This window comes from Paracoccidioides lutzii (genome assembly GCF_000150705.2).
Source record: "Paracoccidioides lutzii Pb01 unplaced genomic scaffold supercont2.1, whole genome shotgun sequence".
Lineage (NCBI taxonomy): Eukaryota > Fungi > Ascomycota > Eurotiomycetes > Onygenales > Ajellomycetaceae > Paracoccidioides > Paracoccidioides lutzii.
Window position 1 is genome coordinate 517378 of NW_015440947.1, and position 26979 is coordinate 544356.

At 42.8% G+C, this 26979-nt stretch overlaps 7 protein-coding genes across 7 annotated transcripts; 5 read left to right on the top strand and 2 right to left on the bottom strand.

The window, feature by feature from the left end:
- Nucleotides 1-2279: 2279 nt before the first annotated feature.
- On the top strand, nt 2280-2615 carry PAAG_11051 (hypothetical protein; the record flags this gene model as incomplete). The annotated part of the gene is made up of 1 exon (XM_015846761.1): nt 2280-2615. One exon carries the CDS (start codon nt 2280-2282, stop codon nt 2613-2615), a length of 336 nt encoding a protein of 111 aa, XP_015703565.1.
- A 1838-nt stretch (nt 2616-4453) lies between these two features.
- PAAG_11052 (hypothetical protein) lies at nt 4454-4908 on the top strand (the record flags this gene model as incomplete). Its single annotated transcript, XM_015846762.1, has 2 exons — nt 4454-4532; nt 4649-4908. 2 exons carry the CDS (start codon nt 4454-4456, stop codon nt 4906-4908), a joined length of 339 nt encoding a protein of 112 aa, XP_015703566.1.
- Nucleotides 4909-7443: 2535 nt separating this feature from the next.
- On the bottom strand, nt 7444-8125 carry PAAG_11053 (hypothetical protein; the record flags this gene model as incomplete). Its single annotated transcript, XM_015846763.1, has 3 exons — nt 7444-7660; nt 7739-7842; nt 7928-8125. 3 exons carry the CDS (start codon nt 8123-8125, stop codon nt 7444-7446), a joined length of 519 nt encoding a protein of 172 aa, XP_015703567.1.
- A 784-nt stretch (nt 8126-8909) lies between these two features.
- Nucleotides 8910-12010, top strand: PAAG_00132 (RING finger domain-containing protein; the record flags this gene model as incomplete). Its single annotated transcript, XM_002797547.2, has 2 exons — nt 8910-9116; nt 9215-12010. 2 exons carry the CDS (start codon nt 8910-8912, stop codon nt 12008-12010), a joined length of 3003 nt encoding a protein of 1000 aa, XP_002797593.2.
- An 852-nt stretch (nt 12011-12862) lies between these two features.
- On the top strand, nt 12863-13633 carry PAAG_00133 (hypothetical protein; the record flags this gene model as incomplete). Its single annotated transcript, XM_002797548.2, has 1 exon — nt 12863-13633. One exon carries the CDS (start codon nt 12863-12865, stop codon nt 13631-13633), a length of 771 nt encoding a protein of 256 aa, XP_002797594.1.
- A 1479-nt stretch (nt 13634-15112) lies between these two features.
- On the top strand, nt 15113-16035 carry PAAG_11054 (hypothetical protein; the record flags this gene model as incomplete). The annotated part of the gene is made up of 5 exons (XM_015846764.1): nt 15113-15162; nt 15310-15352; nt 15438-15542; nt 15594-15693; nt 15842-16035. The coding sequence occupies 5 exons, from the start codon at nt 15113-15115 to the stop codon at nt 16033-16035; spliced, it is 492 nt and encodes a 163-aa protein (XP_015703568.1).
- A 142-nt stretch (nt 16036-16177) lies between these two features.
- Nucleotides 16178-16666, bottom strand: PAAG_00134 (hypothetical protein; the record flags this gene model as incomplete). The annotated part of the gene is made up of 2 exons (XM_002797549.2): nt 16178-16429; nt 16511-16666. The coding sequence occupies 2 exons, from the start codon at nt 16664-16666 to the stop codon at nt 16178-16180; spliced, it is 408 nt and encodes a 135-aa protein (XP_002797595.2).
- Between the last annotated feature and the right edge of the window lie 10313 nt (nt 16667-26979).

The window sequence follows — 26979 nt, forward strand, 5'->3', positions numbered from 1 at the left end:
ATCCTTTGCGGGCCCACTTCGTCGTGCGTTGATATAAGAGAGTTTGCTTACCGACTTTCTCTTCCCAATAAAGACCCGCCCCGTTCGACAACTTATAGACTGGAAGACCCCAACTGGATAAGATTAGATCGGGCGGCCCAGAAGATATCCTACCCAGGGTTCCTTTTCTCCCCCCGCTCTCCCATTAACCGTTTAAGTATTTCTATCCTTTAGGTTTGGGTGGGATTCCCCCCCCCCCCGAGATGCTGAATCTAGCTTTGAAAGACAATTGCTAGAAACTCGGCGGGAGGGTCCCCTTTTCTCCGGCTGACAACGCGTCCGCCTAAAGCCAAGTCAACATGGGGCGCTTTTGACGGACGGCCCCTCAACACCGGAATAATAATAATACATTTTGAGAACCATGTATGCACAAGATTATGTACAGCAGCTGCCCAGGTTAACCGCGTCAATATGCAAAGAATGACTCGGGGCTACATAGGCATTAGCATCCCAGCGGCATACACTCAAAGAGTCCGTGGAGAAGGGAATACGCCATATGCCATGTTCCATGTAAAGTAACCTGGATGACCTATCAGATCAGTCGCAATGCACGAATGTGCGGTGATGGAATTTTTCGAACAAGGTAAACTGGAAAGAACCTTACATCCTGCGTGGTCTGCATATGGAATGTAAACTTTTTGGATGTTGCAATAGTGAAAGAACTTGGAATTCAACCGTCGTACAGTGCGCGATATACGGAAAACTAACATTCAGACAATTGCCGCCGTATTTGTCATCGCATATCTGCCAGGAGATGCAAGTTGAAGTTGATTCAAGAGTATTTTGATGGTTAAAGAGCTGAACATAGGCAAGGTAACATAGGCGTACCAGTATCCGAAAAGATCTATCCACCAGGGAGACTCGAATAAAATCTTGTGAGTAACTTCTATCATCTGTTAACTAGCTAACGGAGATTCTTCAGAAGAACGAAACAATTTTTACATCCTAGTTTGGCTCTCGCCTCCTCTCCCCGCTCTTCGGCCAGACATCCATGTCGCGCAACCTACACAAGATTTGCCACTCGTGGAGACGCTAAGATACTTTAGAACCATTCACAAGATCCCTCCGGCTAATCAGGAAGCAGACACGGGCTCATGTGGGATCAGCTGAATTGTCTGATCATCTTGTTCGCGGTGGACCAGACCCTGCATATACATAAATGCCCTTGTTGGCGCCTAGAGGGGGGCCCTGTCAGAGCAAAATGGAGGAGACCAGGCGGGAAGATGACGCGCTTCTGAAACATAACGTTAAAATGTTGCAGTGTCGGCGTGCATTATGTGTTTTGCTAGTGGGATGATGCCTAGAAAGATGTCAATGATATAAGAGAAGGGAGAGAAGGTCAAAAGCACTTGCACCTATCTGTCCATCTCACTAACCATATAACTAGTTAACTATCCACTAGATATCTTCGAGTGGATATTCGTGGTCTGTGCCACAGATTTTAAGGCTTTGCAAGACCTCAACTTATTATCCGGAGCAAATGAAACATCTACGCGGCTGTCGCTGTCCTGTCTTATCTGACGTAACCGTAGCACTGGGCTATCAAATTTGATAGAAAAAGTTCTGGGATATAGCTAGTTACCTGAGCTTCCTCACTGGTGTAATTACAGTTTTGATTGTCTGCATCAGCGGGATATGGCTGTACTTGGCTGAGTCCTGATTGGGCGTTTTACCTCCACTATCTCTTGTGTGGTGTATCAGCCGTGGGATAAATAATACTCATCAAGGGGTATTCAATCCTTCCACGTATCCTGGTGCAAATCCCTCTCTGTGAACCATTGAGTGCTGCAATTTATCTCTTCCATTGGAAGCGCCTCGGCCTTTGGCGGATTGGTGTTAGCGCGGCCGGCTTTGACATTTTTTGCTCAATATCAAAGGAAATGTCTTTCTCCTTCACTTTAATTTTGGTACTATTCGACACGAGGCCTGGAGCTTACAGAGGATGCTTGTTTCTCCTCCTGTCAGCTTCCCGCCTTCGAGTTTCCTGGATTCGGACATAGGACGGAAGCTTATTGCTGTACATTTTGAACTCAGGCTTTCTGTCAACCCGTCGACGGATCGCCATTCTCCGCAAAAGGGGGTTTACTTGCCAACCAGTTTTAGGAAAAGAAAGGCAAATATATTCGGACGTGCCGATGAATTCGTTAAAACACGATATGTACGGTACCACTGTACATCAGTGACCCCTTCAACATGCATAGACCCGACCTGGATGTACAACCGTACCCTGCAAAATCTGCATGACATTTTCTGTTTGGATCCCATACGAGGAACAATCCTTCGTCCAATCAGCTGATATTAAGTTCAGACAGGCCATTGCATATAAACCCCCAAACATACTTCCAGCTATTCCAGAGGCCAACACTCGAGAACACATCCACCCCAGTATCCATGCCAGCCAGAACCTGCAACTGATCTTTATTCCTCAAGGGCACTCACGAAGGTCTACCAAGATGACGACGGGAGTGGCAGCGGGACGGCCGGCAACTCATTCTGTATACAACTGCTACGTTGCAAGGCTCCCTTCAGAAGAACAGGAGGAAAATCAACAAATGGATGAAACGACCAATAAATGAACATGAAGCTTCGTGGAAGAGCCCACCACCAAACATGTTTTAGAGGCAAGTGTTCGGTCTTATGCAAAGGCCAGACCCGGTCTCTTGAGGGATGATGAGCGGGGATTTGATAGTCCCGCTTACGCGGACAGAAAACGTTCTTTACATTCCAGCATAGTTACATACCTGACATATTGGATACATGGATGAATGGATCAAAGAGGCAAACCCTTGACAAGATATCTGCTGAAGGTAAGGGTAGGCACATCGATGCGTGTGATGATTTTTTTGAGGTTTGTCCATGAACCTAGCGTTGTTTACCTAGGTTGTGGATAACTGACAAGGTAGAAGAGATAATGAACGCCACTGATTGATAAAGTATGATGATTGAATAGGAGGGGCAATGGCCAACCATCCGAGATTGATATTATTATTGAAGAAATGGGTGGTAAATAATGTTCCTATTTGCGTCCAGCCTTGAAAGCAAAGGCTGACAAGAAGAACCTGAAGGGGAGAAAAGGGGGAACCGGGGGGGGGAAGAAAAGAAAAGAAAAGAAAACAAACCACAGTCGATCCAATTACATACGATAGCAATCTTGAAATCCCAATGGACCAATGACGATTGATTGATATTCTGGCGTTTATTAGACGCGGCGTATTTGGTATGAACGGCGCTTAAGCATTTAACTAATACATTCACTAACGCTAATTAACTAACTATCAGACAACAAGCTAACGTCAACCCCGCTTCCTCCCTCAAATTAAGCACAAATCTATCCCACTAGGCGATACCTCATGGCTTTTTAGCACTTCCAAAACACGCTCAGTCCGAACTACTCCCGAACAATTCCCCGCTCTTCAAACCACCCCAGCGGCATGAGCATCCCACCACACAGAGGTGGGAGGATTAGATACCTGTGGGTAGGCAGCACTACCCAAAGACGGGAGAGGGTTATCTCTCCCGCTTGATTTACGTTTGTAGTAAGTCCCTGGATTGATGCGGGTTGGCAGACGATGGGCTTACACCAAGGAGTAAGACATGTGATGCCTCCTGAGAAATTTCGGCATGAACGGAGTGACGTGAGGGATAATCCCGGACCTAATCCGTAAAACCTGGTTTGTCGATGTGCTCTTCTCGAGGCTGTGGCGTATAAATGCACACGCTTACAGTGTATGCTCCCCAGATTTACCATATTGGCGGAATTTGTTCGGATAATTTTGAGGGGAAGTGAGGTTTATCCCAATACGAAGTCAATAGAGAATCTGAGAAAGGTAGAAACGATGTAATGACACTTCCCATGGCTCCTCTTATCATTGCTAGACGGAAACTATATGGCGAAATCTCTCGGAACAAAACTCCTTTTTAGGAGAGACGATTTCAGGTAATACCTACGGATCCTCGGAGCAGAAAGCGCAAATTAAAGACACTCTCTGAACAAGACGACCGTACACACACAGCCCCTAAAGGGCGGACACATGGGAATTATCAATCATATTTCAAAGCCGCCCTGGCAAGGCGGACAGGCGGACAAGTCTAGAAGATAGTTGAAGTTGCCCGTTTGAATTACTAATTTTGCAGATAATTTCTGAGCAGGGATTCTAAATAGGGATGAAAATGGAGGGGACATACGAATGGAGTTGTTTATCCCGGTCCTGTATCTTTCTCTTTCCTAAGATGTATTCTGATGGGTGAAAATAACTTCGAGTGTTCGATTTTCACCTTTGTTCGAAGATCTATAATGCTTCATCGTTGAAGATGTGCCCCCTCGTAAAATGTTACGCTCTGCAGCACCCAAATATGAAGACCAGAGAAGGACCCCAAAGAGCCCCGAATCCACTGGCTTGAAAATGGTCTTAAAATGGTCCTGACGGCGGATCTCGATGGGGAAAGTTTGGAAGTCATCAATATCGATGTCCTGGAATTCTATATTGCGGAAGGTTCGTCTAAGAAAGCAAGAGGTTGATAATGCATCCTCCGGGATCTATAAGATTGGTAGATTGGTCAATATGTTCTTCTACCCCGAACATCTTTCGGTGATTGATATGCATCCAAGAAAAAGGGATGCGTCAACGAAACAACGTCGTCACGGAGGCGAGTGATATCCCGCTAAATAGAGAGAAAGTTATGGCGGTGAGCAGACGGCGAAGGTCTGGATCATTAGGTTTTATGCGAGGTTGGTATTCCCCTAAATGGGAACGAGATACACGTTATCAAGCCGATTTTTTGCTCCTGAAACGTCGAGGTAAACGTCAAGTTGCCTCATCGGAGACAGAGAAATTGGAATCGGAACTTGTCATTCTGGCATATCTTTAAAGGAATCAGCTTGATAATGACACAGTGGGCATTCACCAAAATACCTCGTCGTTCAAGCCCAGCTCAAAAGTCCAGTCTAATGGGGAGCTAATTAGTGGCGTTTTAAGAGGGGCTGTTATATAAGGATATGCAGCTTCGCAAGACCCATGGTCTTTTGCTCATAAACACGAAGAAAGGGAATCTCGAAAGCAGCATGGGCTGCCTGGCAACTAATCTAATTAGCGTACTTCTTACACCGTGATTCTGGAGATCTCTTACACGGTTAAACACTACATTTTCTCTTTATCAGAACGAAGCAGTGATGGGATTCGCAATCCACAGAAGATATTGAATATCTGAAGACTTTTTAATCCTCTGCTAATAATATACAGGGTAGCAATATTGAATATTTCTGGCAAGTAAAAGGGACTTCCAACAGCAATGTTGTTGCCCTTACCCTAGGAGTCATTCCAGTTCTAAACTTCGCCCGTTATTAGGCAGGGATGTTTCATATTTGCCTCTTCACCAAAGACCAGCGCGTAGATAGCGCTCTCAACCCCAGCAAATTTTGATGTAGGCGTGAAATACCCAAACTCCGCAAAGTGGCGAGACTGCAGTGTTCGTTTTTGATGCCTGCCTTGCGTCTGCCATTCCCGGAAAAAAGCCGAAGGAGATCCCTTCTGTAGTTAGCTAGGAGCCACTTTTGTTATGTTGCAATAGATGAAGTGGGAACTAAGTGACAAGCAATTCCAGAAGTTAGCAACCCGGCGATATGCCTGTTAAGTCAGGTGATGAAATAAAGATACGTACTAAACAACACACACACACACTCTCTCTCTCTCTCTTAAAACAGAGGGACGCCTAACTGCAGACAAGCAGCGGATCTATTATTGACGTGTCTTCTTGATCAATAGCATATCTTGACCAAGGAGAGCTGTGAAGACTAAGGCTTTGTGATGATGGCATACGGTGAGATCATAACATGTAAAAGTTAAAATTGATATAGTTGTCACTGGACAATTTCAGCAGCAATAATGCCTCCAAGGGGCTTGAGTGAATCCTGATGGGAGTATTCCAAGCCGAAATTCCAGCGAATTAAATGGGCAAACACAGGAATTGTTGATCTCCTGTAATTGAGCAATTTGATTAGAGAGGGCTGGCAGATAAATGGCTTTCTATAAAGAGCCTTTAGTATTAAGGGTTGCTTTTGATCTGAGTGACAGCCTGATCATTCAAAAGACTCCAGCAGAAATCGAAGTTACTCAAATATATCTTGAGCAACCGCTGAGATGAAAGTATTAAATGAAGGAATCAATGGAAAAGCCATGGTTCAGTAGACGGAGAAATTGCAGAGTGAAAATAGATATCAAGATGATGTGAGATAACTACAGATCAAGTGTGTGGGAAATGGTGGGGAATCTTCGGAGCCTTCTGAAAACAGAGGAAAAAAGAAACAAAAGTCGCGTTTGAGAAGAGCATGTCATGAAGCCCCGATTGAGAACTCAATCTTATTATGAAACCAAAACCATGTACTGAGACAAACATTGCCGCTTTAAAAGGAATAATGAAATAAACTCGATTCAATTTCTTTTCTTCCTCATCTCCTCGCTGTCGACAGGTAGTTGTGGAACATGCCTTGGCCTTTGGGGTTGATTGTGCCTAGGGAAAATTAATAGAGATGATTTTTTTTTTTTTTTTCCCCAAAAAAGCTGCCGTCCGATTCCAAGATTCCATTGCTGATAAGATTGTCATTTATCTTGTTCCAAGCTATTATGTTTCGACTTTCGAAAGCAAATTCCTCAAGGGTAACTGATTGTCTGGCGAAATGGTTGGAAGGATATTCTATCACATCTGGAATAGGAGAAGATGGAAAAGAATTGCTGTATGCAGCTCTCATGCATGAAGATTCCATCGCTTTAGCCATCACACAGCGTAAGGCAGAATTATTGTTCTGCAAGTGTTGAAGTGACTCAAATGGTATATAGATATGGAGGAAAGGGTATGTTTGACTGAACGCGAAGAGCTTCGGGGGAGGAAGTCTCTATTTAAGTATGCGGTAATTCGTCTCCCGGTAATTTCACCTGCTGAGGTGCCCGGGGTTTTGCATTTCAGTGGGCAACAAAGAGTAATATCTGATACTGAGGAATTTTCAGGCTCGGAAATAACCCTCATTGCACAATTGCAGATTTTTACCAATCCGCAGAAAGTTTGCCCTTGTTTAAGTCTTAGTTGCCGTCCGGAAATCTCCAGAAATGCTCGTCGATATCTTCCTTCCAGAAAACAATTGTCTCTGAAACAATCCAAATTGGAAAATATCCCGGGAAGCTGTGGGCGCGGGATAAAGTATTGGGAAATGCCACCTGAGATGGTTGAAAGACCAAGGTATTTTGGTTCCTCTTGAAGATCGCTTTCATTCAACTGGTAGACGGAATATCTCCATTCTCTCTGCTCACATTCCTCCATTTCCTCCAGCTTTCTTCATCATTCCCATTTCCATCGCGCCATCGCCTCCTTCGTCTTTTCATCTTAATCATCTCCTCCGTCTTCTCCGTCTTCCTAGTCTTCCTCCCCTTGCTCACCGTTCTCGTCATCGCCAGACTCTCCATCTTCCATGTCTGCTTCTAGAGTTCCTATTAGAAGTAATTGGTGCTTTCCCAAGTAGATCCCTTCACCTTGCTGGGCATTTACCCCAAGTTGTAGCTTTCTTTGATGGTCCTGGTATTGATTTGGCCAAAGGCCCGTTAAGACTTGTAAATGCAAGCCGGAAGGGCCACTTCTATTGCATCCGCAAAATTCGACTTTGCTCTAGGCCCAACGCTCAACAGTTCATTCGCCATTGGGTTTTCCTGACACAGCTCCTTTCTCTTTCGCCTCCGAGGCTGCATTCCCTGTACGACATGTTCCTGCTGATGAACCCCAATTTTGATTTCCCCGGTTAAAGTAGTTCGCCACGACCTGTCTTGGCCTTATATCTCAGATAATCTTCTCGATCGCCAATCGTGCCAGGATGCTTTGGCCAAATATTTACCTAAAGGTTCACCAGCGCTTTCGAGGGCGGCGAGATATCAGTCGAACGCTTCCTCATCTGCAGACCTTGTCCTGGTTGTTGGTTGTTGGGAAAGTCTTTGGGCTGAGTGGGACTCCGACTGACAGGCAATTCAGAAATGAACTGGGTGCCTTTTAGATTATTGGAAAGGCAGGCACTCATAAGATCATAATATGGGTCATAATTTGTCATGACCGTGATTAAAGCTTCAAAGATTTACCGTACCTGAATTGGCGTGGCCTCAGACTCTCATGTGGTCGTACTTTAGTTGACGAAGGTCAAGAGAACTAGAGATGTCTTGTGCGTTTGTATGAAGAGCCTCGCTTATCAGGGCTGCTGCTACCGTGAAGAGCGTGTACATTCAAACCGGCAACATGAATATAGTTGTAGAATTTGGTTTTTTGTCCTGAGCTTAGATACATTATTAATGTTTTGACCCGCGGTTCTGTGATGTTTAAATGTATGTATGATCTTTACCTAGCCAAGAGCATTTCAAGCTTTTTCTCCAGCCCAAGTTAGCTCATGCGGTGCTTCAAGATCGGGACTCCCTCCCCCAGCATTTTTATGGATAGTGCCATGAGAACTTGGATTCAGGCTCTGTTAAATGACTGTCGCCGTCAGGCAAGGTTGATTGCGACGGGCACTTTCAGTGTCAGTGACGTAGTTAGTTAATTGACATGGCGGGCGCTGGGCCGCTATGGACCAAATGACTTTTTATTAAGCAAGCGGTAAACCTGTCATGAAAAACTCCTTCAATTACCGATACTCAGAGATGGAGAAATATCTGAAGCTGAATGCACTGTTTAGGAGAGAAACGTAAAGTCAGACCGTGACATTTAAAACTATTTCGTTATCCGTCGCTGGTCGATGTTGGTCAGCCTCTTGCGAACTTTTTCCACATCCAATTCGCTTGCTGGGCTCAGGCGTAAGACGAACCAACCAGCAACACCAACAGACGCGGTATCTCTGCCATGTCATGACTCTGCAGAAATCCTCTTTAAGTCTTACCGTCTGTCGTAAAAGCGCTGCTATTAAGTTCTACAGGCTTATTCTACTCCCGGTCCTCGCTACCCTGCCATATATTCAAATCTGCCCCTCACTGCTCATGCTAGCGTCGAAAATGCAAGACGGAAAATCCACAGGAGCTGGGTTGGTGAACTTGGAAGCGGAATTATCTTGTTCGGTAAGGAGAGTATTCAAACTCGGTCCTCGAGTTTGGGATATATCTCTCCTACGTCTTATTATGCGCGCTTGGTAGTACAGTGACCTAATTTGCCGCAGATATGCACAGACATTCTATTTCAACCATTAACCCTGCTCGATTGTCTTCATACCTTCTGTGGCGTGTGCCTGAAAGAATGGTTCTCGTGGCAAGTGTCACATCCACCTAGCTCCAGTAAAAGCGCCCAAGCCACCTGCCCGTCATGTCGAGCCGCAATCCGAGACACTAGACATGATGCCAAAGTTACTACACTTCTTGACTTATTTCTACAGTCAAATCCACATAGAGCCAGGGGCGCTGAAGAGAAAAAGGAGTTAGAACGGAAATACAAGCCTGGGGAAACTATTCTACCGGTCAGACCCTCCAATGCTGCTCCCATGTCTGACTCAGATGGGAACGAAGAGGATCGTAGATTGCTAGAAGATGTCAGACAAATGAGTCTTAGGGATGCAGACCGAAGACATACCCGTGTGGCATCTAGTTCTCGAACTTCACCATCTCGTACCCGCAGTCGAACTTCAGGGAATCGTGAAGCAGACCGTCAGGAAGAAGCGCAGGGGCGGAGACGGCATGCGTGGCGTGCTGCCAGCCAACAGTGGTCATCCCCTGTCCAGACTTCAAATACAAGGCGAATTGAACACCAGGCAAGCTTACGATCTTTGTTAGATACTTCAGATGGAGAGTCTGTGATTGAAGAGGAAATACTCAGACAGATCATAGACGAAGGCCTCTTGGATGGGATAGATATACGTAGCCTGGATACTGAGCAGGAAGATGAACTTAGCGAACGTATCGCAGAAGCGTATCGAAGGAGACACCTTCGCCGGTCTATTGCTCATCAGAGCACACATAGCGAAGGTGAAGGGGGTTCACGCCATCTTAGAAACCGACAACCCAGGTCAAATAGCGATAACGAGCGCCCACCGGTATCTCGACCACATTTACTTGAGGCGCCCGTGCCGAGAACCGGGTCGTCCAATCACCAACAGCGAAGTTCCTCTGATCGAGGTGGGAGGCGTAGAGCAACCTCTCCATCTCCAAGAACTGCTGCCTCTTCGGCTGAAGCTCTTATACAGCCAACGGCAGGGCAGTCGAACGATCTATCCTCTCTACGTTCCTCCCATGCCAATTCCTCTTCAGAGCCTGTCCGCCATCAGACAGCATTACCACTCTCATCCCCTAGACGGAGTGGTGAATCTGATCAGAGGGCTCGCCAGACTGGCATAAGGTCCACAGATCGTCGGCAAATATTAGGAACCCCAAACTCAACATCTCCGATTACAACTACAAGCCCCCAGATAGGATCTTCTAGTCAACTAGTCGCAACACCTCCATCTATGTCTGTCCCTCAATCGAGTGAACGTCATCCATCAATTGACGGACGCGATGCTAACGTACCCTCCTCCTCTAGGTCTTCATCCTCCCGACCGACATCATCTCGAAGCGATCCAGCAACTCACTCAAATGAAAGTCTTTTCTCCGAGCCGTCTATATCCTGCAATCGATGCGATAAACGGAACATTCAGTATGAAGTTTACAAGTCGTGCACTCGATGCGGCGATGGTAATTACAATCTGTGTTTACTATGTTACCGTTTAGGCCGAGGATGCCTGCACTGGTTCGGATTCGGGGACAGTGCTCAGGTTCTATTTGAAGAAAAATACCCAACAAGGGTTTCAGTAGTCCGGGAACCGCCGCATGTTTTGCAATCACGGAAATATATGCGCCCACAAGGAAATGTAGCCCACACTCGGCCCAGAAGCTCCCGAAGACGAATTAGTGACGACCCTGTGAAAAGGTTCCAGAGCGGCTTGTTTTGCGACATGTGCCAATCATTTGCAGACGACTGTTTTTGGATATGCAGCACTTGCAATGAGGGAGAATGGGGGTTTTGTAACAGCTGTGTCAATCAAGGCAATTGCTGCACACATGCACTCCTGCCAGTTGCCCATGTTCGTGAGGCGGATCCTGCCCAGTCACGCATATGGACATCCTCATCTGCCACTAGCCAGCCACAAGGAACCGCATCCAGCCATATATTAGGATCTACCATCGCAATTGGCAGCGGCCGTTACCGTCCACTGACTTTTTCTACAAAATGTAACAATTGCTCCTGCCCGATTCCTCCCTCGACAAGCCGCTTCCACTGCACAACATGCAACAATGGAGACTATGACCTATGTACAAATTGCTACCTGAAACTCAGAGCCAACGGTAAAATCAGCAAAGACAATGGGCCGAACGGCTGGCGGAGATGCTTGCAGGGCCATCGAATGATGATCGTCGGATTTGAGGACCACGCGGACGGCCAGAGACGAGTTGTTGTCAAAGACATTGTAGGAGGACATGCGCTGAGAGATGAATTGGTGGGAACTGCAAATGCAAACCCAAGTACCCATTCCAGCGCCTCATTCCCCAAGCCCACGCGCCAAGATTCCGGAGACTGGATGTGGAAAGACGAAGGGATGGGCACCAGCATGACGCACCGTCGACGCATTTCACGGTCACGAGCAGCCTGGTCAAACTCCTCGCCTACGACTCCTACGGAACCCACGGCCGAAACGCCATTTTCCACGCAATTCCCGCCGTCGGGTGGTATTGGGCTGCGTCTGGTGGCACTCTGGTCTTATTACCCTGACCTGGATGTGACGGATGAGATTCTCTTCCCTCGCGGTGCGGAGATTACGGAGGCGGAGAATATTAACGATGACTGGATGTGGGGGTGTTATGCTGGGCAGAAGGGCTTGTTTCCTGGTGGGTATGTAAGGGATATAAGGGCGATGGCCGGCTTGGAGTCAAGGGGTGCTGTTCAGGGGGGGGGGGGGGGAATGATGGGGCAAATAATGAGACTATGAGATATTGATGTTTTTTTCCATCAATGAGAAGGTATCGTCAGACGGTCTGTTTCTATAATCAACAATGATGTTTTATGAAATGTTTAATAGCAGATAACTGTAGTACGCCGTTTTCCAGAGGGAAGATCAATGAGTATCTAATGTTATTCAATTTTATATTAAAGATACCTATAATACGCATAATATCAATAACTACAACTAACTACGCTAGTTCAACATAGTTTTCAATGAAGTTAAACCGTCCAGTTGATGGGTTGGTCGCAAGAAGTTCTGACAGATAAAAAAAAAAATCTGCCAAAAAACATCGGGAGAATTTACCAAAACATTTAAAACCTCAGCATCCTCAGAATTATAATTGAGTGAGCCCCAACTCATAACTAGAAGCCCCAACCACCAGGCGTCAGGGAACGCTGGAGGTTCAGTTAAGCGAAGGGGCCTGCAGGACCCTCGCCTAAAAATTTAAGGTACGTGGCTTGGCACATTCCAGGGGTAGGCGAGGCGGGTCAGAACTTTAAAAAAAGAATCGGATCGGATCGGACTCCGAAGACGATCCGTGAGTTATTAGTTACTGTTCGCAAGCCAACTATTGATTTGATGATTGCCGCATGGGAAAAATCTCCGTCCCCTATTCTGTGCGTGCTATGTTCTCATTTTCAGTCCTGGGACTCTGAGAGGACGACGCGACGCCTCGACGCCTCTAGCGGCCAAGCGACCGGATTCCAAAGGATGCTGCGTTTTCCATTTTCTCTAAAATTTATATTATGCCCACGAATGGTTTTCTATTCTAGATAACCCATTTGCAGCTGAGCTCCACGTCAAAACGCACACTTTCCATTGCAAGCAACTCTAAAAATGTCCACCCTCACCACCAGCGGCAGCTTCACCACCGACGTCCCCACCATCCTCTGTCTAACCATGACTCTCTCCCTCCTCCCCTTCGCCGGCCTCCTTACCATCTTCCTCATTCCATCAACCAGTGCCAAATACCACCGCATCCTCTTCTGTTGGCACGCTTATGACGCGCTCACCCATTTCGTTGTTGAGGGCTCCTTCCTCTACAACTGCTTCTTCTCGTACACGACAATCGACAGCGCCACCGCAAGGCATATCCGCAATCCCCCCTTCCTCAACCACCCGCAGCGCCTGTATGGAGCGGCGTACGGCACGGGTCCTATGGCTCGTTTGTGGCAAGAATACGGGAAAGCGGATAAAAGGTGGTTGGGGGCGGATGCAGCCATTATTTCCCTGGAGCTTCTTACCGTTTTTCTGGGCGGGCCGGCGGCGACGTATATTTGCTATCTTGTCTACAAATCATCTTCTTCCTCTTCATTGTCGACGGCGCAAAGGGCAAAGTGCCAGTTTCAGATGTGGTTCGTGGCGGTCGGACTGGCGGTTGCAGAGCTGTATGGTGGATTCATGACGTTTGCGCCGGAGTGGTTGACCGGGAGTCAGTCGTTGAATACGGGCGATCCGATGTTTCTATGGCTTTACCTGGTGTTTTTCAACATTTTGTGGGTGTTCTTGCCGATATGGGTGTTAAAGCAAGGGTGGGAAGAAATCAAGGGGCAGGTTGTTGGTGCTGCGTTATCCGGAAAGAAGGGGACTTCCAAGAAGGAATTGTAGGGAAATATGGACGAGAGAAGGGGTGTGTATTGTGTCGGGAGCTTCGGTGATGCAGGATACCCGTTGCCTTAGCGGTTTACACATATTTTCAACATGGCAGATATGCAGGTTAAGAATATGGCATCATCGGTTGCATACGATGTAAGAGTGTCTTCTTTCGTTGCAAACTTCTGCGATCGCGAATCATGATTTTCTCTCTTCCTCTTGTATACTCCCATGATTTCCAAAAGTAGTGTTCAATCGCTCAATGCTCAGTTTTTTCCGTCCCCCCAATCGTAATTTTATTCTATATATAGCTCGAAGTCGGATCGTACAGACGCTGCGCTAGAACTGTAACTATCAGATTGGACGAAAGATAAAGCTTGATCGACAGGATCGGAGTGCGCCCATGGTTTGACGTCACAGGTCCTGGGTTTATTTTATGTATTATGTATGTATCATTGCATAAACATCGCATGTCCCACGCATCAGGAATTCTCCCGGTTCCAGGTTGATTCAAATCATCAAGAGGTCAGCATTATCCATTGGCTGATCAGCGCAACGTCACCGAATGTGATGGCGATGGAAGATGGCAGTGGGTTTATTATGTTTAAAGTTGGTTTCTCTTAAGTCACAAGTTAAACGGATGCGAGGGTTGAGAGGCATGGTCACGTGGTACTCACAACATGAAAATGAAGCTGTGATCATGACAAGAATTTCCGTGAGAATTGACACAGAGTGAGCCTTACACCCATCCACTGTCTTTGGATTCCCTTACAACTTTTGGGGAAAATGTACCAGCGCGGATAAGAAGCAAAACCACTGCCAGCCAACATCGCGGCTTCTCTGTTGTATTAAAGAGCTCAGTGAAGATTATATATTCTCTGCCACTGCGAACCATATCAAAACAATTGGAAAGATTGATGCCTCCACATTTCTTCGAGCAAGATACTAGCTTGCACTCCCGTGTTCTCCTGAGTCCTATTATTATTCTCTACAACCTCATATCAGGACTCCAAGAGCGTCGTGAAGAGGACCGGATTCGTTGGAAGTTGCTTTTGCTCACAATTGTATCGCCTCCAAGAAGTATGGAAGAACAGCAATTACCGTTATTTCTGTGGTGTATTCGTCAACACTACCATCGAGTCTGGCCTTAATTGGAGATGATGTAAACAAATATTAGACAGAATGTGAAACATCCCGCTTTTCTTACGAGAATAAAGCATAGATGGGTGCTGGCACTGAAGTCTCTAGATTAATGGTGTTTTTTTTTTGACAGTTAGTTACATGATACAAGAGTGAAGTTTGTTTGGCTCTTTGCTAGGCCCTCGAAGTCTGAGCAGGTTCCCTGTTATACGGGCGATAGTTATCTCCCATTTCAAGATGCATTGCTTGCTAGCACACGGCTCCCTTTTTGCTCTCTAAAGAACAAGCTTCTAACCGGACTCACAACTATGTCTTGCGCAGATATGGGGGAGTGCCCGGACATCTCCCCCCCTCATGGTTAATTACAGCAGGGAATCCCTTGCCGCCTCAGCCTTGTGGGACATGTCCGTGTGCACTGGGTTAAGCCAGGAAAGAGATAATGATCCTCTAGTCAAAGATTGGGAGCTGGTTGTTTAATTGTGCTTCCAAAAGTTTACCACCGCACACGAGTAAGTCCACCCCGACGAAGCAATACTGCCATGGACGAACAGATGGGAGAAGAAAATCCCGCTGACAGGCCCTACGCATGATTTTGTAAGTAAATTCATCGAAGGAACGAGGCATTTTAGAGGCAACTGCTTGGGTAGGCACTGATCTAGTTGCAACTGAAGTCTTTCAGCACGTCTGGGCATTGCTGGATTTCCTGCCAACTGAGCGTGTCCAAGAAAGCATCACATCAAGCACCGGGATACACTCTTGTTCGCTTCAGCTGAAGCGGCGATCTGTATGTGGTTTACCAAATGCACCGGTTTTGACAGTTACTTACTTCATACAGTACATCGACAATTTCAAAACCACCCGATTGATAACTTTGGTGTCGCCTGTGCCAGGGGGTGCACGACTGATCGCAGGCTACGTTTCTAGCAAGGATAGCGGTATAGACACACCATAATTACACCTAACTAACACTTAACAAAATTCGATTCTCCGTCGCTTGAACTGGGTGTTCTAGATGACTGCTTCTTCACCGCGAATTCAGGAACCAATGCAAGGCACCGGATCAACACAAACTGATATGAACAGAAATATGCAAAGACAACCACGCAGAGAACATGCTGAGAGAGGAAAAGGGGGCCGTTGTGCAACGGAATATCCCCACGGCAGACGAAAGATTCGACCCAAGAGACTTTGGGCAAAACCTCGACTTCCGGATGCCCAAAGCAGACGAAAATTTTGAAACAGCTGGCTTTGAGCAGCATGCTGCAATGCAGCATTAAATCCCCGCCATGATACCAAGCGAGATCTGCGGAACCTACAGAAGTGAACAGACAAGCACATAGACAAGACAACGTGATATAACGGCAGAATACAGCAGCCAGCAGCAGTTTTCAACACACCAAAGACCCGTAGTCAACCGATCTAGGGATTCAGGTATCCAGGCGAATACCTAGGATGCTGCGACCTAGAAGGTGGAAATATGAACACAATGACAGCTTTCGGTCGCAGCCAAGGTTCATCTGTGATATGTATGGAACACCCTTCTAACAGCGCACCACCCGGAACAATCTCTGGGTTCCCAGATAGAGTGTATATCGGAACCAGATACATTGACCGTGAGTTATTGATGATTGTTGTTGATTTAGTAAAGAGCCACATTGTCCAGTCCATATCCTAGTAATACATTATGAGTCTTATTAGCAATCCAAATAAGAAGATTGATCAAAATAAAATCAAGCGTAAGATAACCCTTACCTTAAACCCCATTTCGCTTACCATGTCTTTCAGTACTTCATTGGTGTCCTTCATGTTGTATTGCTTATTGTCCCCTTCATAAGACTCAGCATCTTTAGCAATTATCCTTTTTATTTCATTTCGCTTTTCTTCCGCCTTTTCAGTAAGTCGCGTCATTGCAAATTGTATTCGGGCACTCATTTGGAGGAAAAATGTAAACTTGGAACAGCAATCAAGGTTAGTAAATGCCTGGGTCGTGAATTTAGCTCATTTCTCGGAGTACGTCACAGTTAGATTGGATGATAAAAAGCGTTTCTTCATACATAGAGTATACTGTGTCGTATTGTGGAATGTTCAAATGGCAGTTAGTGATATGAGAACGTTGCGGGACAGAACAGAAGTAGTCGTCGCGGGAGAGACAGAGAGGGGTTTTCAAATATCCCACCAAAAAAGCGGTAACTAATCAGTGAAGTCAGCCACAGCAAATCAGTTTCTTAATATTCGTCCTAAAGGTAACTAAGTTGGCCACCGAATTTCACTATGATGCTGGATCCCGTGGTGAGCCCCGCTAGTAAGCTCGTCACCCAAGCTACAGTGGAAAATGGATGATGGGGGCCAACCTTCTTTAGATAACAGATTGTATCTTAGCATAATCTAAATTTACATGGACATCTACAATTCTATGGCCAAACATTTTATATGTAACTATATGGTTGTACGTCTACGGAAGCACACATTCATTGTTTCCAGTAGGGTTCAAGGTCAGAGCGTATCTGCAGAGTGCTGACTTCAGTAACTACTTGCATTCAAGCAAAAAAAGAAAGGAAAAGAAAAGAAAAGAAAAAAAGACGAATTGGCCTGATCCTATACTGGAGACAGAACATGATCCCAGATTGCAGTCACTTCATGGTAAAACCATGCCAACATCTGATCTACGTAATCTACACGAGAAACCAGAACTCCACGCTGTCTATGCTCCCCTGACACTGCTGAAATGTATCTTTGAGACCAGCCCTGCCATTACCAACGGCCTAGTTTGTCGTTCATTCTAAATGGCCTGAGGACTACAGATTAGCTGGACTAACCGTTCTGTGGACGTGGTAGGCGTGGCTCTGAAGGTCCATCTTGTCCCAGAGGACCACATCACAGCACAGGCACCTGATTGTGTTTTCATCTGGGGGTGCTTGGTCACTCAACTGTGGGTCGAGAATATATCCAGACAGATGAAGCAGGAGAGTGGCTGATAGCCCTTCATCACCGCCCCTGATGCGATTTCACTCTGGCTGGGAGATGGCAGAACGTGCACCTCCTCCATCCTTAACCTTTTCAAGTACCTGGGCGGTAGGTCTCTTGTCGTGCGGCAGTCGGCACGTATCCCCTCCCTCAAAGAGGCAGTATGCCGCAACCGTGTTGATCCTCTCTGTGTGTCAACGCATCTCATCCCGCAGCATCTCACAAGGCGGGGTAGGATGCACTGAGATCATTCATTGCTGCAAGCGCGGGACATTCTCATTGATGCTCCAAGACTCATCAAATATCTTTGAGAGCTCGATCCTAGACAGCTGTCTATTTATTTCACACAGGGACCCCTCGAAGTCAAATTTTTCCTGTATGTCATATAGGAGATTGTCTCTCACTCACTGGTGTGCGCCTGTCAGCTCACAGCTGCTCTTCTTGTGGAGCTCATACTTGACAGTCGCCTTGTGCTACTTGAGGGGTTGCCCAAGGGGTCTGCTGAGAAAATTCATATTTCCGGATGAGCTCATGAATGTGAGGCTGCTGGTTGACCGACCTTGACTGAGTTGTGGTCAGTTCCCGCAGTCAGTGCAGATTGACAGAGAAGAGCATCTGGCATGCAGCACACATGATATGTTTCATGCACGTCCAGACCCTGGATGATGACATAAACATCCTTGTCCACCTGTCTGTCGAGAGAGCATTTGAGAAACAGAGGTCTGAGTTCTAGAAGATCAAACTGTGAACAGCTTCGCTAACATGCTCTGCACAATAAAAGATGATGAGTGGCTGATGATCAGAACTCAGAGTCTTCTCTCTGATCAACACTTACTGCTGTTTTCTAGCCCCTTGTCAGCACTATACTACAAACTGTATAATTGAATGATGCTGTGAAATGCAGATATCTTCTCAATTTATCTAATGTAAAATTTAATAGTGCTGTACATTAAAGCATCAGTAATAAATATTTTTATCACTTTTAGCATTCACTCTGACTTTCAGAAAATTAAAATATTATTAAAGCTTAAATATTAATTTTAAAATTAATTTATTATTTACTCTTTATCAATATATTTAAAAGTTATTTATTTAATTTTAAAATATTTTTATTTAAATATTTTTTTATTTATAACTGAGTTTAAAATTATAAATTATTAAAAAATTAATTTTATATTATTATTATTATTATTAAATTTAATAATTAATATAATCTATAAATGAATCACTTTCTCACTCTACTATATAATAAAATATCTTTAAATCTTAGCTCAACTAAAATAGATACTGAATCTAACTCAATAAATTATTTAATAATTCCAAAGTGTATTCAAAGTTAAAGAAAGAAGTTTTTGAATTATATTCTTCTTTGGTAAAGAATAAATATCATTCAGTCTGCTAAAAAGAAAATACAGATGTTATTCTAGCAAAATTTAATAAAAAAATTTTATTTCTAAATCATATCAAATTATATCAATTTTAAATTATTTGAAAATTATTCTAAAAAATATAGTTAGTTCTAGATTGTATTTTTTATCTTCTACTACAATTTATTATATAATAATTAAATGAGAAGTAGAAACAAAACTCAACTATAAATAAAACTCTATCAGTTATTTATGATATTCAAACAGTTAAAATTGATAACTTAGTTTTCACTACTATATTTATTGATATAAAAGATGCTTTTAATCATGTTTCCAATAATAAAATGATTTCAATCCTGTAAAATTTGAAGTTATCAAAGTCTCTGATAAAATGAATTATCTATTTTATGAAAAAATAAAATATATAATTTTTATTTGAAATACTAAATTGGCAAAAGACTAATACTGAAATAGAGGTTTCTCAGGAATCTTCAATTTTATTCAATTTATTCAAGAATATGAATGAATACATAGTAAGAACTTCAAGCTATATTTATGATATAAATTTTATTATCAACTTTATATCTACTTAAAAAAATTATAAAAGTATAGAAAAAGCTATATAAAAAATCATTAAAAAAGAAAATAAAAATATAATTCAATTTGATATAAATGAACTGAATTGATTCACTTTTATTCTAAAATAATAAAAAAGACAAAATCATTACTCTTCAAGATAAAGTTATTAAACTCAAAGTTTTAACTTAAAGTTCACATTTAAAAAAAATTAACTCAGACTGAAAGAACTTTAAATAATATAGTTAAATCAAACTTCTCAAATACTGAAAGAGAAATGCAAATCACTCAATTCAAATGAAAATATCTATCTTCTCCTCATTAGATATATTTGATAAAAATTTGAATAAAAATAAATTTTTAAATTGAAATGAACACTACGAAAATTCTAGAAAAAATTTATCTTCTCAGTACTATAGAATAGATGCAATAATTAAAGATCAATTATCAAGTCTAGATGTAGAAAATATAAATCACATTAATTTTTATTCTAAAATATATATATATATATATATAAATTCATTAATAGAAATTTCTATAAGTGAACTCTCTATGAAAGAAAATGAAATATGCATATTTAAAAGTTACAAAAAATTAACAAATAAAAAGTTTTTATTAATATATTTATATGAATCAAAAAGTAAATAAAAGCAGATCTAATTTCATTATATTTAAAATATATTTAGAACATAAATTACATACTTAAAATCTTAAGAATGAATATAAAATCTTCAATACTGAGTTATTTACAATTCAAAAAATATTTACAATAACTTATAAATTTGTTCATAAAGAATCTATTATCAAAAATATATGAATTTTTTCAAACAATTAAACAGCAGTTTGTTAGGGAGCGAATGCGAGCTGCATAAGAAGAAAGACTCTCTGCATTGCTAACTGCTATATAATGAAATACTAAGCTTGATGGGATGAAAGGGGGTGCTGGGGGCCTGCGTGGATTATAACCACCTGCATGGTCATGTAGTCGCGTGATATGGATTAGGCCTAATCGAGCGACCTGCATGGTCGCATGGTCACATGATGTGGGTTAGGCCTAATCGGGCGCCGAGCTTAATCCGACATCGAGTCTAACCGGGCACCGGCCTTCAGTTGGGCTCGGTCGGACGCTGAGCCTAACATCACCCCCTGGTCTAGGGGCAGGCATGTCCTCATGCTGGTAGGTCGTCATCAACCTCATCCTTCAGGTAGCTGTCTGTCTCCCATGCCTTCAGCCACTCATCTAGTCACCTTGGAGGTCCAGCTTTTGTAGAGTTAGCCTCATGGAAGTCATGTATGGCATGTGATGATTCTTTGAAGTTGTGAGTGGAGTATCATGAAGAATTCTCATCAAATCCCTTTTGTTAGGCTCAGCGTCCGACCGAGCCCGACCGAAGGCCGGTGCCCGGTTAGACTCGACGTCGGATTAAGCTCGGCGCCCGATTAGGCCTAATCCATATCACGTGACCACACGACCATGCAGGTGGTTATAATCCACGCAGGCCCCCAGCACCCCCTTTCATCCCATCAAGCTTAGTATTTCGTTATATAGCAGTTAGCAACGCAGAGAGTCTTTCTTCTTATGCAGCTCGCATTCGCTCCCTAACACCTTTCAGTGCATCTGATACTGCAGCTTGCTCTGACTTATTCTACTGGTCAGTATATGATCTATTTCTCATTCATTCTCACCATCTATTTCAATTGGGTCTGGTGATCTGATAGTCTGGCCAGGTAGAGGATCTCTGAAGTCCTTGTGTAGCTTGTCTGAGGAGAAGATTGAATGAATCTTCATTGTTATGAGAAGGTTCAGTTTGTAGGCATTGTCCATCTTTTCCAGAATTCTGAAGGAACTGGCATTCTGCTCTGTCAGTTTACAGCTTGATCAATTCATCTTGTATGATTTCAATGTTAGATAAACAAAATCTTCTACTGCAAAGTCAGACTCTTGATGATGCTTGTCAGTCTGTCTCTTCATTTGTTTCTGTGCTGTCTTTATGTCTTTACTCACCTGATTTCAGATCTCTCTCATTCAGTGAATGAAGCTTCTTGCTGCTTCTTGATTTCTTTTCTCATTCATATTCAATTTCTCTGCCAGTGGTTGCCAGTCAAATGACATTTGAGATTCATATTCATTTGCTGTGAGGAAGAGGAAGATCTCTGTGAAAGTGTTTGAAGTAGCTGCAGAGACATGATCTATAATGAGCAGTCACTCATCTCAGTTGTCTTGATAGTAACTGACATAGAAGTGAAGACAGATGACAATATATTAATTCATCACTTCTGTCTGTTCATCAGTTTGTGCATGATGCATCATTGAGAGTTTCAGTTTTATGCCCAGGATCTGTGTAAACTCATTTCAAAAGCTTGATATGAACTGGAGGCCTCAGTCAGAGACAATTGAGTCAGGCACCCTATTGTATGAATAGTAGAATTGAATGAATAGTCAGGTCAGCTCCTGGGCTGTAACTCCTCAGGTGATTGAAATGGAGATTGTCTTCTTGCTTAGCTGATATACTATGATCAAAATGACATCATAACCTGTTTTGCTTTTCAGCATGTCCATGAAGTCCATTGTAATATGCTGCCATACCTGTTCTGATATTGATAATGACTTTAGCAAATCAGAAGTCTTATCTCTTGAAATTTTACTGATTCAGCACACATGGCAGTTCTGAATATAGTGTAGAACATCTGTTTGCCAGGTGATTCATCAATAGCATGATTGCATCAGAGTCAGAGTCTTTCATTTTTCAGAGTGTGCTGTTGAAGCTTGATCATGAATTTTCTGCAGTAGCTTGACTATCAGAGTTTTCTTTTTCTGAACAGGCATCACTAGTCTTCCATTGTACTGTAGCACATTGTCCTTCATTGTATAGAGACTATTCTCATCATCTGCCTGCTGTCACAGAAGCTCAATTGAGATGACTGTCTTGTTTAGAGACACTATGCATTCAGTAATGCTCTCTTTCTCTGAGAAGTTGATGCTAGCAATGTCTGTAGAGAAAGTGATCTGGGGGTCAAGAGTCTCTGGTTCTAGGAGAATCTGCATACAGCTGTCCTGTTGCCTTCTAATCTGCTCAGGCCTGCTCAGTGTGTCTGCTAGCAGATTGACCTTGCCTGATCAATACTTGATCTCAAAGTAGAAACAGGAGAGGAACTCTGTCCAGTGAGCTTGACATGCATTCAGCTTCTTGATAGTCATGAAGTATTTCAGTGCATGATGATCAGTGAGGATCTTGAATTGTTTCTTCTGTTGTAGTCTCTCAAGCTCTGCTCATCATTCTTGTAAGGCCTAGACTACTGCCAGCATTTTCTTATCATGAACTTCATAATTAAGCTCTGCATCATTCATTGTCTTTGAATAGAAGACTACTGAGTGCCAAAGATCATTTTCAAATCTTTGACTTAGTATCTCAGTCACTACTCTGTCAGAGATGTCAGTCTCAATACAAGTCTTCCACTCAGAGTCATAGTAATGCAGTGTTGAAGTCTCCACCAGCTGCCTCTTCAGTTTTTCAAAGACTGATTTGCATTCTGATGTCCACACAAATGAGATAGTCTTCTTTGTCAATTGGTACAGTGGCTTTGTGATTCAGCTGTAGTTCCTTATGAATCATCAGTAGAAATTGCCAAATTCTAGAAATGACTAGACTTCTTTGACTGTGGTGAGGGCCTGCCATCTCACAATAACAGCTGTCTTCTCTGAATCTGTCTCAATTCCTTCTGTACTAATGATGAATTCTAGGTATTTTGTTCTCTGGACTGCAAACTCACATTTCTGAATGCTGGCTTGCAAACTCACTGTCTTTAGTTGATCTAGCACTGAGTTTACCTGCTGCTTGTGCTCCTCCAGATTCTTGCTATAGATTAGAAGATCATCCATGAATGCTGTCATAAACTTGTTCAGATAGTCAAAGAAGATACTGTTAACAAACTGTTGAAAGCAGGCAGGGGTGTTTGTAAGGCCAAAGAGGATCACCTGATATTTATAGGTTCTGTAGCAGGTTCTAAAGGTGGTCAGGTCCTCAGACTCAGGGTTTATTCAGATGTGATGAAACCCCTGCTGAATGTTCAACTTTGTAAAGTATTTTGCCTCATTGAGTCAGTCCATCAGCTCATCTATCAGAGGCAAGGGATACTGATCTTGTTTGATTATAGCATTCAGCTTATGAAAGTCAACACAGAATCATAGCTTCTTCCCACTACAGGCAATCAGAATTGAAGAGGTGTAGGAGGCTGAACTTGAGGTGATGAAATTCTTTGCTAGGTTGACTTCAAAATAGATCTTCACTGCCTCTAGTTCCTCTAGATTCATCTTATATAGAGGTGCATGTCCAATGCTCTGAGTGAGGTCAACATCAGGCTGGAGCTCTATTTTAAAATCAACATTCTTCCATAGGAGAGGCAGTTCATCTGATGCTTTCTTTGAGAAGCAGTTCTCTCAGTCTTTCAATCATTCTGGTAAGTTGCTGATCAGCTTCTCATCAGACTCATCCTCAGCTCTCACTAAACCTCACTTCTTCTCAAGCTGTTTATCAATTTCATACAGACTGATTATGAAGACTGTTGACTTCTTGTTCTTCATATAATCATGAAAGGAAGCAGTCTCAATGAAGTTTATATTCATCATCTGTGGTGCTGTCTCCTCTCAGGTCAGTCTCTGCCTCATCTCAAGCATCATGACTGAGCTGATCCCTTTCAATTTGTGGAGCTGAGTCTGATGCTCCTGTCTGATCTTCTCATTCAGCTTGATCTCTCTTCATTTCACATCTGCCTGATGCTCAGGCTTGAAGTCTGAGTGCTTCAGTACTGATCAGAGTACTATCTTCAACATTGACTCTGCCACCTGTTCAGGGATAGACTGTTCACTCAGCCAAATCAGATGTTGATTTTTAACATCAAGTCATATATTCTGTGCTGCCAACCACTTCTGTCCCAGGATGACAGGGTGCTGGTCTAGATCTGTTATCAGCAGAGAGACATTCTGAAATCTCTGGTCATTCACCCAGAGGTTTAGAGTCAATGTGTGATCTATCACCCTGCTGAGAGTGTCATTGTATCCCTTCATGCAGCATTTGAATGAAAGTTCTTGAAACTTTCTATCAAAGAATCTTGTCAATTCTATGACATATTGAGTATCAATAAAATTCACTTCATTTGCTTCAGTATCAGCAAGAGAATTTGTAGAAGTAGCAATTTCATTGTAGGCTAATTTGATTGATACATTAAAGCTTTTCTCCTCAATCAAGTCCTTCATCTCAAACCTCTCACAGACTATTGAACTATCTGAGATGAAGTCTTCTCTCAGACTCACTCTTTTCCTGAGTCTGCTGAAGACTCAGAGGCATCATTCTCTGTGAGCTCAGTAATCATCTGCTGGAACTTCTGCTTTGCAGAGCAGTTCCTGACAATGTGATCTTTTTCCTTACAGTAGTAGCACTGAATATTCAGACAAGAGCTCAAGATCTTCTTCACAGTAGAGGATTTTGTTGTAGAGATGCTGAGAGGTGTTTGACTGTTGACAGTCCACAGAGTGTTCTGCTTGAAGATATTAGACTCATTTTTCTGTGAGCTCTTTGATTTCTGAGTGACATTGATTGTCTGGAGGATGTGAGCTGCCTGCACACAGATTTTCTGAAACTCAGCATATGTATCAGTGATCACATTGACTACTGCTATTATCTTCTGAAGATCAAAGAACAGCTTGTCATTGAAGTCTGTCTTATAGTCCCCCCTTGACAATCTTGACCTCCTCTGTCAGATGTAAAAATTTTGTGACAAATTCATGATAATTATCCCTATTGTGCATAATCAGCTTGTGATAATCACTCTTGACATTTTGCAGCTTGTTAGCATTCTCATATATTGACTTGAGATGCTCAAACATCTCTTCTGCAGTTTGATATCACTCAGGGTGATCCTCTTTCATACAGGGTGCAATGTGACATGCTGTGTTCCCATCAGTCTGGTTTTCAATGTACACTATTCTCATGTGTTCAGTAGGATAGTGGTCAGCATTCTCTCAGAGCTTGTTCTTCATCTGAGAGAGTCAGTGTTCAAATTTTGACTTCTTGTCATCAGTGAGGTGTTTCAGGTCATCAATCTTGACAGATCTTCTGGCAGTCTCAGAGAGAGTGACATCTTGACTTGCTGCTTGATTGCTGACTGTCATATGAATCAGAGTGTGACTAAGTTCATCACATTCAGCAATTAGCTCATCAATCTGACTTTGCTTGACAGTGATCTGATTAGTAGTGTTGTTCCATTCCATTCTCAGACATGTGACTGTATTTCTTAATGTTTTTTCATTGTCAAAGATGCCATCAAAGATCACCATCAACTCATTATAAACATGGTCACTATCTGAGTGGATTACCTCTCTGAATTCCTCAATTGAGATGTATGATTGATCAGTTGATCTTGTTAGGAGGTATCATCAGTCCTTTCAGCCCCTTTCAGGGGATTGGGAGCCTGTGGTGGTCATCTGATGTTGGATTGAGCTGTTGTCTTCAACAGTGCTGTTGTCTTAGCAGTTGATCTGATGTGTTGTCAGGCTCTGAACTAGCAGGTTCTAATTCAACTGAGGCACTCAAGTTTTCTGCTGAAATCTGAGTGAGAAGGTAGAAGAGAAGCTTAGTATTGTGTTAGAGAGTGAATGTGAGCTGCATAAGAAGAAAGACTCTCTGCATTGCTAACTGCTATATAATGAAATACTAAGCTTGATGAGATGAAAGGGGGTGCTGGGGGCCTGTGTGGATTATAATCACCTGCATGGTTGTGTAGTCGCGTGATATGGATTAGGCCTAATCGAGCGACCTGCATGGTCGCATGGTCACATGATGTGGGTTAGGCCTAATCGGGCGCCGAGCTTAATCCGACGTCGAGTCTAACCGGGCACCGGCCTTCGGTCGGGCTCGGTCGGACGCTGAGCCTAACACAGTTAAAAATTTTAAAAACATAAAATTTAAAATGATTAAATAAATCTTGATTTAATTTAAAAATATAGAAAAAAAAAGTTAAAGCAAAAATATTCAAATTTATATATCATGAATATCAGCTTATATATATTTCACACTTTGAATATATAGATTTAACAGTAAACAGTGATACTGAAACTTAAAAATAATATCAAAAATTGTTTTTTGATTTTATATTAAAAAAAATCAAAGATTTATATCTTAATTAATGAATCGAGCTATGAGAAAAGAAAAAAAGTTCAATATGCAAGATGAAATGAAATTAATATAAAAGTTTTCAATAAAAGAAAATTTTTTATAATACAATTGAAACTTAATTGTAATTAATTTAAAATTTATT